At 54.6% G+C, this 16112-nt stretch overlaps 1 protein-coding gene across 10 annotated transcripts in view; it reads left to right on the top strand.

The window, feature by feature from the left end:
- Positions 1–3780: 3780 nt before the first annotated feature.
- The window catches only part of SPEG (striated muscle enriched protein kinase), a 57179-nt gene continuing 44847 nt past the window's right edge, over positions 3781–16112 (top strand). Inside the window, exons 1-5 of one of the 10 annotated variants that reach the window (XM_036421762.2) lie at positions 10678–10814; positions 11915–11957; positions 12767–12801; positions 13375–13464; positions 13562–13898. In XM_036421762.2, the coding sequence (XP_036277655.1) occupies positions 13612–13898 (287 nt within the window). In that variant the 5' untranslated portion in view covers positions 10678–10814; positions 11915–11957; positions 12767–12801; positions 13375–13464; positions 13562–13611. Of the gene's footprint in view, positions 4313–10677; positions 10815–11914; positions 11958–12766; positions 12802–12826; positions 12966–13374; positions 13465–13561; positions 13899–13946; positions 14421–16112 lie in introns of those variants that run through there. The other 9 variants (XM_036421760.2, XM_045575339.1, XM_045575340.1 and 6 more) reach the window with 9 other exon arrangements.

Here is a 16112-nt window from a genome sequence, read left to right on the forward strand (position 1 = left end):
CTTGGTCCATAGAAGGTGCTCATTAAATATTGAAGTACTTGTTGAATGAATCCCCACTAGGCACTTTTATTTGCCTTTCTCTAATAAATTAAATATTTATCAGAAAGGCCCCCGGCCCCCACTTCATTCACTGATTCAACCAACATTTACTGAGCTTTTGCCATGTTCCGGGTACGTGGCGTATCACTGGGAGTAAGAGAAAGCTCCTCACTGCCCAGAGAGGTGGGGTGAACTGCCCATATCCCAAGCAGAGGAGGACCGGGCCCCAGGTTCCTTGGCCTCCGGAGCCCAGATCTCTTTCCATGACACCACAGGCTTGTGATTGCTAGTCAGAGCAGACTGGCAGCACACACCCAGCCTGGCGCCAGGCCGCGGGGCACTGTGGGGCCCATTCTGAGGGACAGATGAGCAACTTGCAGACAGCTGCCCTGGGTGACAGGCCTGCCCAGTATGATGGCTTCTTGCTGTCACAGCTAGTGCAGGCTCTTCCAGGAGAGGGCGCCAGTGACTGGACCAGGTCAGTGCCTTCCCTAACCCAGGCCCACACACCCCAGGTCCACACACCTCTGCCTTCGCATTAATGCATGCCCATATTTGTGAATACTCGGACAGGAGACACACAATCCATGTGCCAGGCCCTTTTTAAATAGTTAATATTCATGTTAATTTTTAATATAATAATTTAAAGCCATCACAGCAACCTAACTCAGATCATGTAATTCCTTAGCTCACAATTCTCTGAGCTGACTTTCTGGTTCACTAGGAATGAAAGTGCCATGGCCTACAAGATGCGAGGCTGTCTGACCTCATGTCTCTGTCCAGCCCCACTGGTCTCCCGGCTCTTCTTGGAGGCCACCTCTGCCTGGAGCAGGCCTACCTGGACATCTGTGTCATTTGCTTCCTCACCCAGCGAAGCTCTAACCACCCTACCACATGCCTATCTCCATACCCGGTTCCATTTTTTCCACAGCACTTGTCTTCTTCTAAAAATCTTATTATCTATAATAATGAAAGCGTAATATGCTAATTAGAACGAACTGCGGGGGAAGCCAGGGTCTGGGGTGCCAGAGGGAAGCCGGTGCCGGCAGGCGGGGGAAGGAAGGCTTACTCTTGTATGAATTTCATGCATCAGGCCTCTAGTTTCTTTAAAAAGAAGAAATAAGCAACATAGGGGCAGAAACCCTTGTCTGCTTTCTTCACTGCTACACTCCTAGTGCCTAGAGCTGTGCCAGGCACATAGTAGGAATTCAATAATTAGTTGAATGAATGAATAAACCCTGAGTTGGATCACCCCCATTTTATAGAACTGGGGCTTAGAGATGTCAAGATCACACAGTTCATAATTCAACCAACCAACCAACCAACCAACCAGCCAGCCAACATTTACAGACCATCTGCTGCATTCTACACAAATCATTGAGGCACAGTGCTAGGTGGCTTTGGGTTATTGGTTTTTAAAAACAGTCTCTAGCTGAGACCGGTTTGGCTCAGTGGATAGAGCGTCAGTCTGTGGACTGAAAGGTCCCAGGACCGATTCCGGTCAAGGGCATGTGCATTGGTTGCGGGCATATTCCCAGTAGGGGGTGTGCAAGAGGCAGCTGATCGATGATACTCTCTCATTGATGTTTCTAACTCTCTATCCCTCTCTCTTCCTCTCTGTAAAAAATCAATAAAAATATATTTTAAAAAAACCAAAAACAGTCTCTAGTCCTTTATTCTTGATGTTCCATCTGCTTGCAATGGCTTGGCTCTACATTTTAACAATTCAATTTACCATTAAAAATTCAATTTATCATCAGTGGTTGCCAGGGGCTGGTGCATAGGGAATGTTTGACTACAAAGGGATGCTCAGGCAAATATTTAGGATGATCACTGTTTTGTAAGGTCCTGGGGTAGTGGATACATGATTCTGTGCATTTTTCAAAACCCGAGAACTGCACAGTTCAAAGAGTAAGCTTAAATGTATGCAAACAACAAAATTTTCATTCCTCAAAGCTTTTATTTATTTATTTTATTAAAAAATATATTTTATTGATGAGAGAGAAACATTGGTGAGAGAGAAACATTGATCAGCTGTCTCCTGCACACTCTCTTCTGGGAATGTGCCCACAACCAAGGTACATGCCCTTGACTGGAATCGAACCTGGGACCCTTCAGTCCGCAGGCAATGCTCTATTCTGTGAGCCAAACTGGTTACGGCTCCTTGAGGCTCTTAATCTCTATGGACAAAATTCACTATTTAAATTGTTCCTTCTTTTCCCTCTCCATGAACACACACACAAGCACACTTTGACTTTGGTCTCAGAATGAAAAAGTGGGATAATGGGGCGACATTGAGAGTATTTTTCTCTATTTGCAAATGACTCAGTGCTCCTCCTGTCGCTCCCCTCTGCCTTCCCAGGCTTATCCCTGGGCTTCCCACCTGGACTTAAAAAAATTATCTTGAGAAAATTGTAAACTCACATGTGGTTACAACACAGAAAAACAATACAGAGGTATGCCCTTCATCTGGTTTCCCCCAATGGCAACATCTTGCATAACTATAACTCATTATCACATTATCAGAATCAGGAAATTGCCATGGATATAGTTCACCCACCTTCTTCAGATTTTACCAGATATATATATATATATATATATATATATATATATATATATATATATATATATATATATGGTTTGTGTGTATGTGTGTGTGTGTGCATGCACACAGGTGCATGCATTTCATTCTATGCAATTTTATCATGTGTAGATCCATGTGACCACCACCACAGTCAAGATATAAAACTGTTCCAGCACAAAAGTCTCAGTTGTGTGCTGAACCCGCATCTCTGGGGGTGGAGCTTGATTCTCTACTTTTCACAGATACCTATTTTGAGAGCCACTGCTCTAACTGGCCTCCAACTCTCCCACCTCCAATCTACCCTCCACACTCTGGGTGCCAGAGGGATCCTTCTACAACACAGCTCTGACCATGCTATCCTGCTGTTTAGCACCCTGCAGTGACACCCAACTGTCATCAGGAGACTGACTTTTAGCAAGCAAAGCTCCCTGGGTCAGGTCCCACTTCCCACCTCCACTCACCCTCCCCACTGCAGTTCAATCCTTCCAAACTCCTCTGATTCCTAAAACACATCATCTGCTTTCACCATGTGCTGATCTCAGCCATGCTGTTCCTTCCACCTAGAATGTCCTTTCCTCTCTTCTCTGCCTATTGCTAACCCATTCAACTACCCATTTTTACAGATGAGGAAGGACTTAGAGGATGGGAGAGGCTTGATGTCACCCAGCAAGCACAGGCAGGACCCGCTGGGAGCCAGAATCCACCTGGCTCCCTGCTCCTGGTCTTGCTGTTTACCACGCTGTCATGGAGGCTGCGGAGGCCTCTGGTACCTCTTCTCTTCCTGTTTGCCCCCCTTCGCGGGGCCTTCCTTCCCATCTGCCGCTCAGACACCTCACCCAAGACCTCCTGTCCCTCTCCCAGCTGGGAATCAGGGGGCCGCGAGGAGGGAGGAAGGGAAATGGGATGGAGCCCAAGGGTAACCCGACTCCTCAGGAGTGGGCTTGCTCTCAGACACGCCATGGGGGAAGGGGCTGGAACTCGGTTAAACTTGGTGGGGGGTCCGGGGCCACCTGGAGGGAGGGAGGGAGCGGAGTGGAGCCCAAGTCCCCTCCTCTGCTGCCCCCTCCCTCCACAGCTCCCTCGAAACTGGAGCCGGGGGCCCTAAAAATAGCCCCCGAGGAGCAATTGCCAGCAGGCCGCCCCGGTGACCTTCTGGGTAGCGCAGGCTGAAGGCGGGCGGGCAGCAGGAAGGCAGGGAGCCGGCCCCCCAGGACACATCTTCCAGGCACCGTCCCCCGGGCGCCCCCCGTGGCCGTCGGCTCCAGCACCCCCCAGCCCAGCTCGCAGAGGCCATGCAGAAATCGCGGGGCCTGCGAGGCGAGGAGGCGGGCACCAGGGCACCCCCCAGCCCAGGGGTGCCTCCGAAGAGGGCCAAGGTGGGGGCCGGCGGAGGGGCCGCGGCCGGCGGAGGGCCCGCGGCCGGGGCGCCAGTCTTCCTTCGGCCCCTGAAGGACGCCGCGGTGTTTGTGGGCTGCGACGTGCGGCTGCGGGTGGTGGTGAGCGGAACGCCCCAGCCCAGCCTCAGCTGGTTCCGAGATGGGCAGCTCCTGCCCCCGCCAGCCCCCGAGCCCAGCTGCCTGTGGCTGCGGAACTGCGGGGCGCAGGACGCCGGCAAGTACAGCTGCAGGGCGCAGAACGAGCGGGGCCAGGCCTGCTGCGAGGCCCTGGTCACAGTGCTGGAGGTCGGAGGTAATGGGGAGCTAGGGGCGGGCTGGGTGATCAGAGGTCCAGGCCTGCCAGGGCCACGTGGATGATTCATCCAGACTTCTTCCCAGGAGCTTTGGCGCCTCGGCTGCACTGACCCAGAAGTGCCCACCAAGAGGAAAGTGCAGGGAAAGGGGTGTCGAGGGAGAGAAGCTCCCCACAGGAAGGTCACAGGTCATGGGTCAGCAGTGGGTAAGCAAAGCCTGGGCCCCACTCAGGACTCTGGGAATTCCACAGTGGACACCCTCTTAGTTTCCCTGGTAGCGAGAGGCCACCTGCAGACAATCTTCTTCATCAGCTCCAGTAACTTAGACTTGAGACTCCTGATCAGCTCCTGACAGGTGTGTGCACCCCTGGTCCGACTGCAGTGTTGAGGGGATGGGTCAGAGCTCCTCCCAGTCTGTTGCTGGGGAGGTTGGTATGCTCAGCTCCAGCCTGGTCGAAAGAGGCCATTGGGTGGATGAGTATGAATAAGTGGGGTCCAGGACAACAGGAGATGGGTCTGGGGGCTCCCAGGCATGTACGGAGGTGTGTGCCTGAGAACCTACTCGTCAGCATGTGCTTGTGTGCATATGTGTGGGGTGTGGAGGGGTCTGGTGGCACAAGCAGATGAGGGACAGAGGTTTGTGGAGTTGGTGTAGAAAGCCCATGGGCGGAGGTCTGGAGAGCATGGAAAGGGAATGCTCAGGCAGGTGCCCGGGGCCCTGCCCGTCTTGTGTAGAGTGCTAGTCCTGTGTGTGAAGGACCCATGATGTCCCAGGAAGGAGAGTGTCTGAGGCTGGGCTTGGTGCTCAGGGTCCTATGGGTGCAGGTGCCTGACCAGAGCCCATTCTCCTTAGGTCCTTCTTGGGACTTCTTTTTTGACCTTCTGTAGACCAAAGGCAGAGTCTTAGGAAACAGAACTATGAGGAAATAGGCTGCAGTTAGGGAGATGGCAACGAGCTTGGGGGTGGGGTGGGGGTGGGGTCACTGAGTGTGTGTGGGCAGTTTCAAGAGGGAATTCTCAGTCCAGCTGGTTGGTGTCATGTAGGGATACCTGGGATACATCCTTGGGAGCTGAGAAGGAGGCATAGGGATGAAGAACCTTAGAGGCTGGAGGGAAAGGAGGTGCTAAGGTGCAGCCATGGCAGGTGATGGAGCAGGGGCTCACTCTCCCTCTGTCAGCATCTTCTCTTTCCCTACTGTCTTCAGTGACTGATTCCTTGGAGTTTCCTGTGGTCAAGCGTGAGGCAGAGAGGGCCAAGGCTGGCTTCTCTTGATTGGCCTTGTACTTGGCCAGGTACAGGCTTTCCCAGTCTAGAGTTAGAGAATGGGGCTCATCCCAGTGAATGAGCTGGGGAAGGAGCGGACTCCTTGGGGAGTTTAGCTCTGGCCCCAGAGGGGATTGGAAATAGAACATAAATCAAAGGGCATGGTAGATAGAGTGATGAGACTGCAGCTCAGGGAAAGGAAGTGCTGAGGAGCTTGGTGGTCACAAAGTTTGTTTAGAGCTGGAAAGAACCACAAGGAACTGAAGCTCCAGATGCCTCCTTTTACAGGTGCGGACACTGTTGTCCAGAGCGGAGGGAGTTCTGCCCAAAGACATACAGCTAATTATGGCTGCCCTGAATTAAGAGCCCAGGCTTTCTCTCTGGAAGCTTTTCACTGCTCCAGTGGTTCTAGAGGAAGAAGAGAGTAAGCGAGGGGAGCTGTCCATTGTATGGAAAGTAACTCAGGCCTGGTCTTGAAGATGAGAGCCTCCTAGTGTGCCCTGGTCCCCCAAAGTAGACAGAGTGATAGGGTACTAGAGCCCCTTTCCTTGGGGCAGGGTCGTCTTCTCAACCCCTTTGTCATCTGGGTGGCATGGCCAGCAGAGTGAGCCCTGGCTGGCATATCTAGATGGCGGCCAGGGGGATGGTCTCCAGGCTGTTCTGTTGGAACAGCATGTGGGAGAGGAAAGGAGCCTGGGGGCAGTGGCACTGGACTTGGGGCCTTTTGACAGTCATGTTAAACAGGAAGAGGGTTGGACTGCAGCAAGCTACATTTGAGAACTTTTCCCAACTGTGAAAACTTTAGCCCAAGAGCAGCTTTATAATTAGTATTAATTGGTAATAATTCTTAGTAGTAACTTATGATAGTATGAATAGCTACTATGCTACTGTGTGGCAGGCAATATGCTGTCATATCCTTTGACATATCACTTAAATCCCACACAGCCCTGGGAAAACTGAGGCACGGAGGGATTAAGTGGCATGTGCTGCTGTACAGATAGCAGGTGGCAGAGCAGGGATGAAAGCCTTGGTTTGTTCCACGGAGAAGAAGAACCATGTGCTTAACTACTACACCCCTCCCACATGCTTTGGGGAGGGAGGGGCTCTGCTTTGGTGATGTTGGGGGCTGACTAGGTGAGTCTGGCTTCTTTCTCTTCCTGTTGCCTGCCTCACCCCCACCTGTCCCTGCCCAATGGCAAGTTCTAGTCAGGGGCAGCTGGGCAAGCAGCACAGCATTGTTCAGACTTACTCATGGAAAACGTTCTTGGTTAGGATCAACAGTGGGAGGACTTCAGGGATCTCGAGGAAGCCCAGCCAGGACCTGGATGCAGAGGGAAGGAGGCAGTTTCTTGGCTGGAACTGTTGTCTGGCTCAGCAAGATGGGGTTGATGATGAGGTTCCTGGCACTCCTGAAGCCTGAGCTGTTAGCTCAAGCATGGAAGGACATTGCATGGCTTGGGGAGGCTGGGCCCTTGAGAAGACAAGTGGGCTGAAGGATGGAAAGTTTGAAAGATGAGAAACCAAAGGTTGGGATTTAGGGCATAGGAATGAGGAAAGAATAGGAACAGTGAAGATGGTGGAAATATAGACTCCTTAACATGTGGAAAGCACCTTATCTCATTTCATTTTTTAATTCCTTAGCCCAGGTTACTGTTGTTATTACATATATAAGAAAATGGATTTATAGAGGGAATTTACCCAAGCTCACATGGCTAGTGAGGTGGCAGAGCCAGATCTGAAACCCAGGTCTCTGGCTCTAGGTCCACATTTCCTGTCCTCTGAAAGAGAAGCATGGGAAGACTAAAGCAAGGATCTGTCATCGTAACCATCCTCTGTCAATATCCCAAAGTCATCTCCTGGTCCATCTCAAGATAGGCAGGCAGTCTTCTCCTTCAAAACATCAGGTTCCCATCTGCACGTGCAGATCAAGTGACCAGAGTAAGTGCCACCCTCAAAGCTTGGGGCATGTGGCTGGAAGGGAAGGCCTGCACTAAAGGGCGGGGGGTAAGGAGGATCTGGTGATGCTCACTGTCCAGTTGGAAATTTCATAGCCAAGAAACCAGTGTCAATCAGAAGGGCCAAAGGTCAACAGATGGTAGTGAACCATGCAGGAGGTGGGGATTTGGAAGCATGGAAAGGAGAGGTGAGGGACAGGGAAAAAGGGTCAGTTTACTTACTTTATTTTTTTAAATATGTTTTTAAAAAATTGACTTTAGAGAGAGGAAGGAAGAGGGATAGAGAGCTAGAAACATCAATGATGAGAGATAATCATTGATTGGTTGCCTCCTGTACACCCCCCACTGCAGATGGAGCCCACAACCTGAGCACGTGACTTGACCAAGAATCGAAACATAACCTTCTGGTTCATAGATCGGTGCTCAATCACTGAGCCACACCAGTCGGTGAGAAAGGGCCAGTGTAGACAAGGGAAAGGCAGGGAATACACCAGAGCTGCATTGAAGTATATTCTGCAGTTGTCATCTTTTTCACCTGGAATTTGGAATGTCTGGATAAGAGGCCAGGAGGGAACTAGTATGGAGTTGGGGAGAGGTATGGAGAGTGTCTCCATCCATTCATGCCAGGTCCTAATCAGGAGAGGAGGAGGGACCAGAGAGGAGCTCCAGGAAAAGAAAGAGAAGAGCAGAGAGACCCGGAAACCAGCCTGAAGCAAGGCAGGTCCTCCCAAGCAGAACCTGAGTAGAATGTGAGATGGTAACTTCTCCAACCATTTCTTGCAAAGGGTCTGGGTCAGGACAGAGAAGGGAGGAAGGCGGGATGAATGAGCTGCTACAGGAAGATTTACTATCCACATCCCCACCACCTCTTGTCCTCTCCACCTTCAGCTCTGCCATCGCTCCCATGTTTATCCGGTGGCTACTGTGTGTCTGTTCCTGTTCTCAGGATCCATGAGTGTGGGGAGGGGACAAAGCCCCAAACTCCTGTCCTCCTAGAGATTAGACAGCATTCAATAAACATAACAAAGAAGCAAAAATTACATAGTATGCTAGAAATACAGAGCTTACAGAGATTTCAAGCTCAGGGTAAGTGAAAGAAGAAACTGAATCTAGGCATGAAAGAAGAGGCAAAGGGAGGCAACGACAGGGCATGGTGACAGGGATTTTCTCTGGCAGGGGAAATGCTGGCAGTGCAGAAATGAGAAGTCTGGGTTTGGGAAATGATGAGGTGGAAGAAGGGTGGGCACAGCAGTACAGCCATGGAGGAAAAATGGGGCAATATTGAATCTACCTTGCAAGTATGCCCCAGGTCAACCTTGTGGGGGTGAGCTGAGCAGGCCCAGAGCAGGAACACAGAATCCCACAGGCCTCTCTGCTCAGCCCAGCTGTCCCGTCACTCACGCCCGTTGCCCATTGGTTATTTTTGCTATGGAATGTGCCAGCCCCTCGGATTCTCCTGCAGAACAGGGGCTCAAGTTACTCCCTCTCCTCCCTCAGCTCCCCCGTCTGCGAGTGGGTGTGTTTGAGGGTGGCAGGGAAAGCGCCTGTGGGCCGTCAGGGTCCTCTGGCTGGAAATGATATAGACACACGTGTGTACCCTCTCAGCACACGTCCCTGTGCATGCGTCTGCATGAGCAACATTTGCCTCTGGGCATCTGGGGAACTGGACCACTTGCATGGACCCAGAAGTACTAGACACGACTTTAAAGTAAAGGGGCCACAAACACCTTCAGGGGCCAAGTGGAAACTGATCATGAGCAAGGTCCTGTTGTCAGCGGCTGAACTTGAGCCTGCTTGCCCCCCCTAAAATATGTACTGTGCAGACTGAACAAAATTCACCAGTTGGCTCTGTATTTATTTTGGATCGATGCTTTCAAGAAACAGAGTTAGGGAATCTACTGAGTGTGAGTCTTTATGGCATAGTCTTTATGACACTAATTCCATTACAGTGTCTGGATTAAAATCCTGATTCTACCAGTTATTGGCTATGTGACCTTGGGCAGGTAACCTCCCTATGCCTCAGTCTTCCCCTTGTTATGAGGATTTCATAAATTTATTCATAGGAAGTGCTTAACATGCTAAGGTGCACACTAAGTGTACAACAAGTGTTGATGATAAGGACTCTGTAGTCACATCTCAGAAACCAGGACTGGCACTACCTGTGTATGCTGGGATGGAAATTTGGATCTGGGGGGACATGTGGAGACACACAACCTGTGTGGCTTTGGCTAAGTGAAAAAACTTTTCTGGGCCTTAGTCTTGCAGGTTAAATGAAGCCAGTTAATGCTCATAACGATCTCAAGCGCATAGGGTTGTCGTGAATGAGGTAGCATGTATAAAGCGCCTGGCATTTGGTAGATGGGTAAGAAAGCTTCAGTAATTGGGTGGAGAGTGGAGTTCTGTGTAGGCAAAGGGTGCATAATGCTAATGGGAGAACTGAGAATGTTTGGTGAGTATGCTCACTGCTGAGGGCGAAGATGTGTCTTGTTTGTGAATAAAAGGAGAGCCTCTTGGCACCTTAGCGTGTGTGTGTGTGTGTGTGTGTGTGTGTGTGTGTGTTCAGGGATAGAGTACCTACCATCTAGAAACTCAAGAGCCCTCTCTGGGCTTTCCTGAGAAGCCTGGGGGTGTTGATAGTCTGGAGCCATATTAGCGCATAGCCCCCAGCCACGAGGAGCCTCGTCCTGGATCCTGGATACAACCACGGCGCCCTCACCCAGCGCTGTGGCCTGCCGCATACTCAGCCACCAGCTGGGTACCGCCTGGCACCGGTCGTGTGCGCATGTTTGTAGAGCGAGCAAGTGGAGATGCGCTGACCTTCCGGAGCCGTCCCGCGGGAAGCGGAAGGAGGCGGCGTGGGGGTGGCGTAGGGCTGCCAACGAGAGCGTGGCCCGATCTCCCGTGGGGGCCACGGCAACCCTTTCTGTGCCTCAGTTTCCCCATGTGTCCAGGGCCCGGGAGGCAGAGTCGGGATGGGGGTGCGGGGACGCAGGTGACAGCCGTTCCAGGGGGCGCAGAAGTGCAGGCCAGGGAAGGGGCGCCAGGTGGGGCGCGGGCCGGCGGGGGAGGGGCGGGCTCTGGGCGCGGCCGCCGCCTTCCCCGCGCCCCCGAGGAGGCTGCTTCCGCCGCCACCGGCGCGGGCTCCGGGCCGCTCCCCGGCCGCCCCCGGCCCCGCCTCCGGCTCCGGCTCCGCCTCGCCCCCGCCCGTCCCCTCCTCGCCCGGCCGCCCGCCCGGCCCCCTCCCCCGCCATGAAGAAGCTGTGGGTGAAGAAGCGTTTCCAGGTGAGGGCTCCGGGGGCGGGCGGCGCCGGGAGGGGGTGGGAAGGGCTGGGCACCCGGAGGGAGGGCGGGTCACCGCGGCGGGGCCGGGGGAGGGGGCGCTGGCATCGCGCCTGTCCCACCCCGGCCGCCCAGGCCGCGAGGCCGGGCGCTCAGGGGGCTCCCGGATCTGCTGTGTGAGCGCACAGCCCCCCGCCCCTCCCCGCGGAGCCCCCATCCCCATCCCCATCCCCATCCCCATCCCCATCCCCATCCCTATCCCCATCCCCATCCCCATCCCCATCGACTGCATTCCCCGCGGCCGCCCGGGGAGATCTCCGCGCCGCCTTTGGTGTGGAGCGCCCACTAGCTTCTTGGCCACCTTGTTCTCTTCTAGCCTTTGGCCAACCTGGGCCCGGGCCCTGCCCGGCTCCCCCTGTCTCCCACTGGAGCCTTCTCCCATCTTCCCGAGCTCCTGGAAGCCGGGTGCAGGGATCCGCGCTGAGCTCTAGAGGTTCCCCAAGCCCTGCCTTGTCCTCGCATACCCGGGCCTCCTTCCTGCATCCCAGAGGCCCCCGGCCCTTTGGGGTACCTTGCCTTCTGGCCCCCATCACCCTCCGTGCCCTCTGGACACCTGTCCTTGGGATCTGTCTTCCTCCCGGCAGGAATTTGAACCCTTATCTCTCCATCTCCCAGTCATCCAAGCACCCCCCCCCCCCCCCCTCATCTCCTCCTTTATTTCATCTCCCAGTCATCCAAACACTGCCCTCCTCCCCACCCAGCCCCCTATGGCGTCTCCTGGCCTCTGTCTCTGGGGGTATCGCTCAGGGCCCCAGTGCTGTGAGGTTATGAATTATGAGTCCCAGCATTTGACCCTGAGCCTTGCTATCCTCTCTCTCCTTCCCGCCCTGCTCCTCCCCAGAGCCAAGCTGACCTCCCGCTGGGAGGGCTGACAGGCAAGGAAGAGCCGAGACATGCTCTGTGGGGGAAGTTGGCCTCCTTGAGTCTCTGTCCACCTCCCCCCACCCCCTGCCCACTGGCCCCTGGAGTGTTTGGACAGGAGGTATAGGGATGTCAGAAGCGAGCCTCCCCCTCACCAACTCATTCTGGCTTTTCTCTTTCAGAAAACCGGCCACTCCCGCCGGGCCTTTAGTCGCTTCACCCATGGTGTGTGGACTGTGGGCTTCCTGCTCTACCCCGTGCACGCTCCTTCTCTCGATCCATGTTCCTCCATGAGGCACCCAAGTCCCGGAGACAGTTCATGAGATGTGCCCCCCCCTTCCCATACACACACACACATGCACCCATACTCACTCACCCACCCCAGAAGGCCCCTGGGCCCAGCTTCTGAGAGAGGACCTAGCAAAGTGGGGTGGGGGAGTCATACACATTCCACCATAGGTTCCCTGCTTTTCATCCACGGGGCAATGGGAGGATGAGCTCATTGCCATACTTTGCCTACCAGTACATGGCTCCTGCTTCTCGTGGCGCTCATAGGGAAACTGAGGCTCAGAACCTGACAGAGTCTGGGAAAGTTAAACACGATGCAGAACAGATGAGGGGGTGGTTCTCAAGGAGGGGTCAAAGCACAGTACAAATATTGTGGTAGCAGGTGAGCCTGACCCCTAACGCGGGGTGGCTGGGCTGAGCACAAGCAGGCATGTGTGTGTGTGTTTGTGTGTGTGTATGTGCGTGTGTGACCAGTGCGTACACCAGTAAAAGTGTCAAAGGTACAGGCATAACCAGCCAAAGCACGTGGGCTTCCCAGCCCCGGGCACACTGGGAGCTTGCAGGCAGTCAAGAACTAGAGATGCTTTGCCCGCCCCAGGTGTCTCCCTTCCCAGCCCTGGCCTCACAGGGCATCTCTGGGCACTGGGTACCCTCGTGCCCTCTCTGCTGCCTGCCCACCATGCCCTGCCCCACAAACGCTCTGATAACAGTCTGTCCATGTCTCTCTTCTGCTGCTCCTATGGAAGCGAAGTTTTCCGCTCCTGCAGAAAGCAAAGTTACGGTAGGAAACTGGCTCCTGCCCTAGCCCTCCACTCCCCCTCTTCCCCGCCCAACCCGCCTCTCCTCACCCTGCCTCAGCTGCACCTCGATGTGTTCCGGCTGGCTTGGGGTAGAGGACAGGCTGGTCCTGCGATTGGTCAAGTGCCTTGACAATACGACTCTGAGGTGACTCCCCTTTATTCCTGGGGTCCTGGAACCAAGCACTTAGAGACTTGGAACCTAGGGCCTTGTTCTTTGGGGGGCTGCATGGGAACTTAAGCTACCACTGGCAGGGGAGGAGGGACAGGGGCTGAGGCCCTGGTTATTCATTAGGTAGTTGAGGGGACGACAAGGAAGCAAGGGTGAGTACCCAGGGGCCCAGGGTTGGAGCCAGGGAATTGGCAGGGGCGGGCTTACCCTGAGCAGACCAGGATGGGCAGGGGAATATGGGGAGTACAGGAGAGGAGAAGATAGGCCCCAGATGCCCTACAGTGGTAAGATGGAGCCTGTTGTGGGGGGAGGTAGGAGGTGACATGGGGAAGAGTTGGAGTGAGAGCGAAGAGGGCCCTGCCCACACAGGCCCCTGTTTCTTCAGACTTGGAGACAGGTGAGGATGACATCAGCGATGTGCAAGGGACCCAGCGCCTGGAGCTTCGGGGTGACAGGACCTTCAGCACCCCCACAGGTGAGCTGTCCGGGGTGCTCCAAAAGCAGGAGGGTGGGCCTCCCCCGGGAGGCATTTGGGCTTCACCCCGTGGCCTTCACCATGCTCCTTCCTCCAGGGGGCTCCGACACACTGGTGGGCACCTCCCTGGACACTCCCCCGACCTCCATGACAGGCACCTCAGAAGAGCAAGTGAGCTGGTGGGGCAGCGGGCAGACGGTCCTGGAGCAGGAAGTGGGCAGCAGGGGTGGCACCCGCCGCCTCCCGGGCAGCCCAAGGCAAGCACAGGTGGCCGGGGCCGGGCCACGGCACCTGGGGGTGGAGCCGCTGGTACGGGCATCTCGAGCTAATCTGGTGGGCGCAAGCTGGGGGTCAGAGGATAGCCTTTCGGTGGCCAGTGACCCGTATGGCAGTGCATTCAGTCTGTACAGAGGACGGGCGCTCTCGATCCACGTGTAAGTAATGCCTCACAGGGGCCTGCCCTGTCCCACATCACCGTGCTGTCCTGCACTGCCCCTCCACCTCCATCTCCCGGGCACCATCCACCCCTCTGAGTACTTCTCCGCCTTCCATTGCTTCCACTCCCGGCCCCAGCTATTCACTCATCTTCCCACACTGCTCCATGTGTCTCCTGTGCTGTCACCACCCACATCCTCCCACACCTACTGTTCTGGCTCACCGTGCCATCTCCATGGTCTCTGGACCCCTCTGTCCCTTCCTTGTCTCCTCCAAAATCAGCTCTTTCCCCGGGGCCCTCTCTTGCCTCACCCATTCAGGCTCCAGTTGTCCCCAGGGCCTCCCCCCCTCCTTTGGGGCCCCCTCCGTGCCTGCTGTCTCTGCAGCTGCTGCCTTTTCATTCTCTGCACATTCCTGTTCCCCGTGGGCCTTTCTCTGGGAGAAACGGAACCACGGCAGCTCCCGGGAGAGCAGGAGAGAGCAAGGAAGCGAGAGCACACCAGGAGAGAGAAGAGAGCGAGGTGGTCAGGGGGCAGATGGGGTCAGGGGCCTGGGAGAGCAGGGGTATGTGGAGGGTGGGGGAAGTAGGGACCAGGGCAGGGCGTGATGGAGACCGGAGGCTGGGGTAGAGGCAGAGGGGTTGGAATGCTGGAGGGGGTGCCTGTGATGATCTTGTGGGAGACGCCGGAGGGTGGGGTTGAAGGTTGTCCTGGTAGGGGGTGTTGAGCACAGGTGTTGGAGTGAGGCATTGGAGCCATTTTTGGAGACTTGGGGGTTGGCTGGTACAGAAGAGAGTGCTATGGTAGAAGAGGGGAGTGGCTGGTGAAAGATGAATTGGGGCATTTGGGGAGCTGACAGGGGGCCTGATTTGTGATGAGTGTGGGTGTGGAGGGGCGGGATCATCATGGAAGAGAAGGAAGGGGCCTTTTGTGGGTGAGGAGGTTTGAATGGCTCGTGGTGGGTAGGGGAGAGGTCTGGGCAGGGGCAGGGGCAGGGGCAGGAGAGGCTCCCTTGCTTTATCTGATTGGCGTTAGTCAGGTGCTCATGTGCCCTGGACTTGCCTTTTCCTTCCCTGCCAGTCTTTGCCAGGCTCCAGCCAGAGCCTGGAGTTGCTATGGCAACTTCGAGGAACCCATTTCCTTAGTGATGTCTGTGGTACAGAGGCTGGCCTGGAGCTAGAATCTGCCGGCAAGAGGCCTCCTCTGCTGTCCCAATTTCTCCCTTTGCCTCACCCAGTTCCCATGGGCCATTCCTTAGGGACTCTGCTGTCCCTCTCCAGAGTAGATTCTGCTTCCCATCAGGTGGTTGGCTGAGGTTCCATGCCCTCAAGGGCACTATGGGTTGCCATCCCCATGTTCCCCATGCTCCCCCACCCCCACTCCCCACCCCTGTCACAGGTGAGGTCTATAGTGGAAGTTGCTGACCTGAGTAGTCTAAAACATCCTTAGAATTTGTGCTTGTGGCTGGTACCCTATTTCTCCTCCCTTCTGTGCCCCCAGAATCCCAGACATTTTAGAAGTCACTCAGAAGTCAGACTTCGCTGGCTTTCAATCCTAGCACCATTTCCTAGCTAAAGCACTTTTACCTCTCTAAACCTCAGTTTCTTCATCTGTAAATGGACCTAACCATTCCCATCTGAAAGGATTGTTGTGAGGATTCGATGACTCAGTGCATTTAAAGCATGTAGTACAGGCCTGGCACACAATTAGTACTCAGTGAATCATTTCGTACTTTTTTATTAAGCGCTCTAAATGTGTCAGGTATGATGCTAACATCTCAGATTCCTTTTTCTTACTGATCTTTATGTTTAGCAAGGATCCAGATGGGGGAAACTGAGGCCCAGCTCTTGGACCTCAAAGCTCTGTAGGTGAGAGGTGTACGTACTCTGGGGCTCACCAGCTCCTTTCCGTCTCCTCTTCTCCCGCACTCCCAGCTCAGGCCCACGCAGTAGTTATTTCTGAGCTGAGTTATTTCTGAGCATACCCCTTTGGGGAGCCTCTGTGCTTCTCCGGGGAGTTCCAAGGACTCAGGTAACTTACCCTGGGGCAGGACAAAGTCCAAGGCCTGCACGGGGGGCAGACTGATGAAATGGAATGGAAACCTGGGGATCCCAGTCCCCTACCCTAGGGGCCCCAGCTACTACCTGCTGTGTCCTCTCAGTACTGGGTCTCAGGTCAGAGTTGGTGTTGGGTAACTCCAGGGATGGAGCTTTG

Source organism: Pipistrellus kuhlii, unplaced genomic scaffold (assembly GCF_014108245.1).
Source record: "Pipistrellus kuhlii isolate mPipKuh1 unplaced genomic scaffold, mPipKuh1.p scaffold_m20_p_7, whole genome shotgun sequence".
NCBI classification, from domain to species: domain Eukaryota; kingdom Metazoa; phylum Chordata; class Mammalia; order Chiroptera; family Vespertilionidae; genus Pipistrellus; species Pipistrellus kuhlii.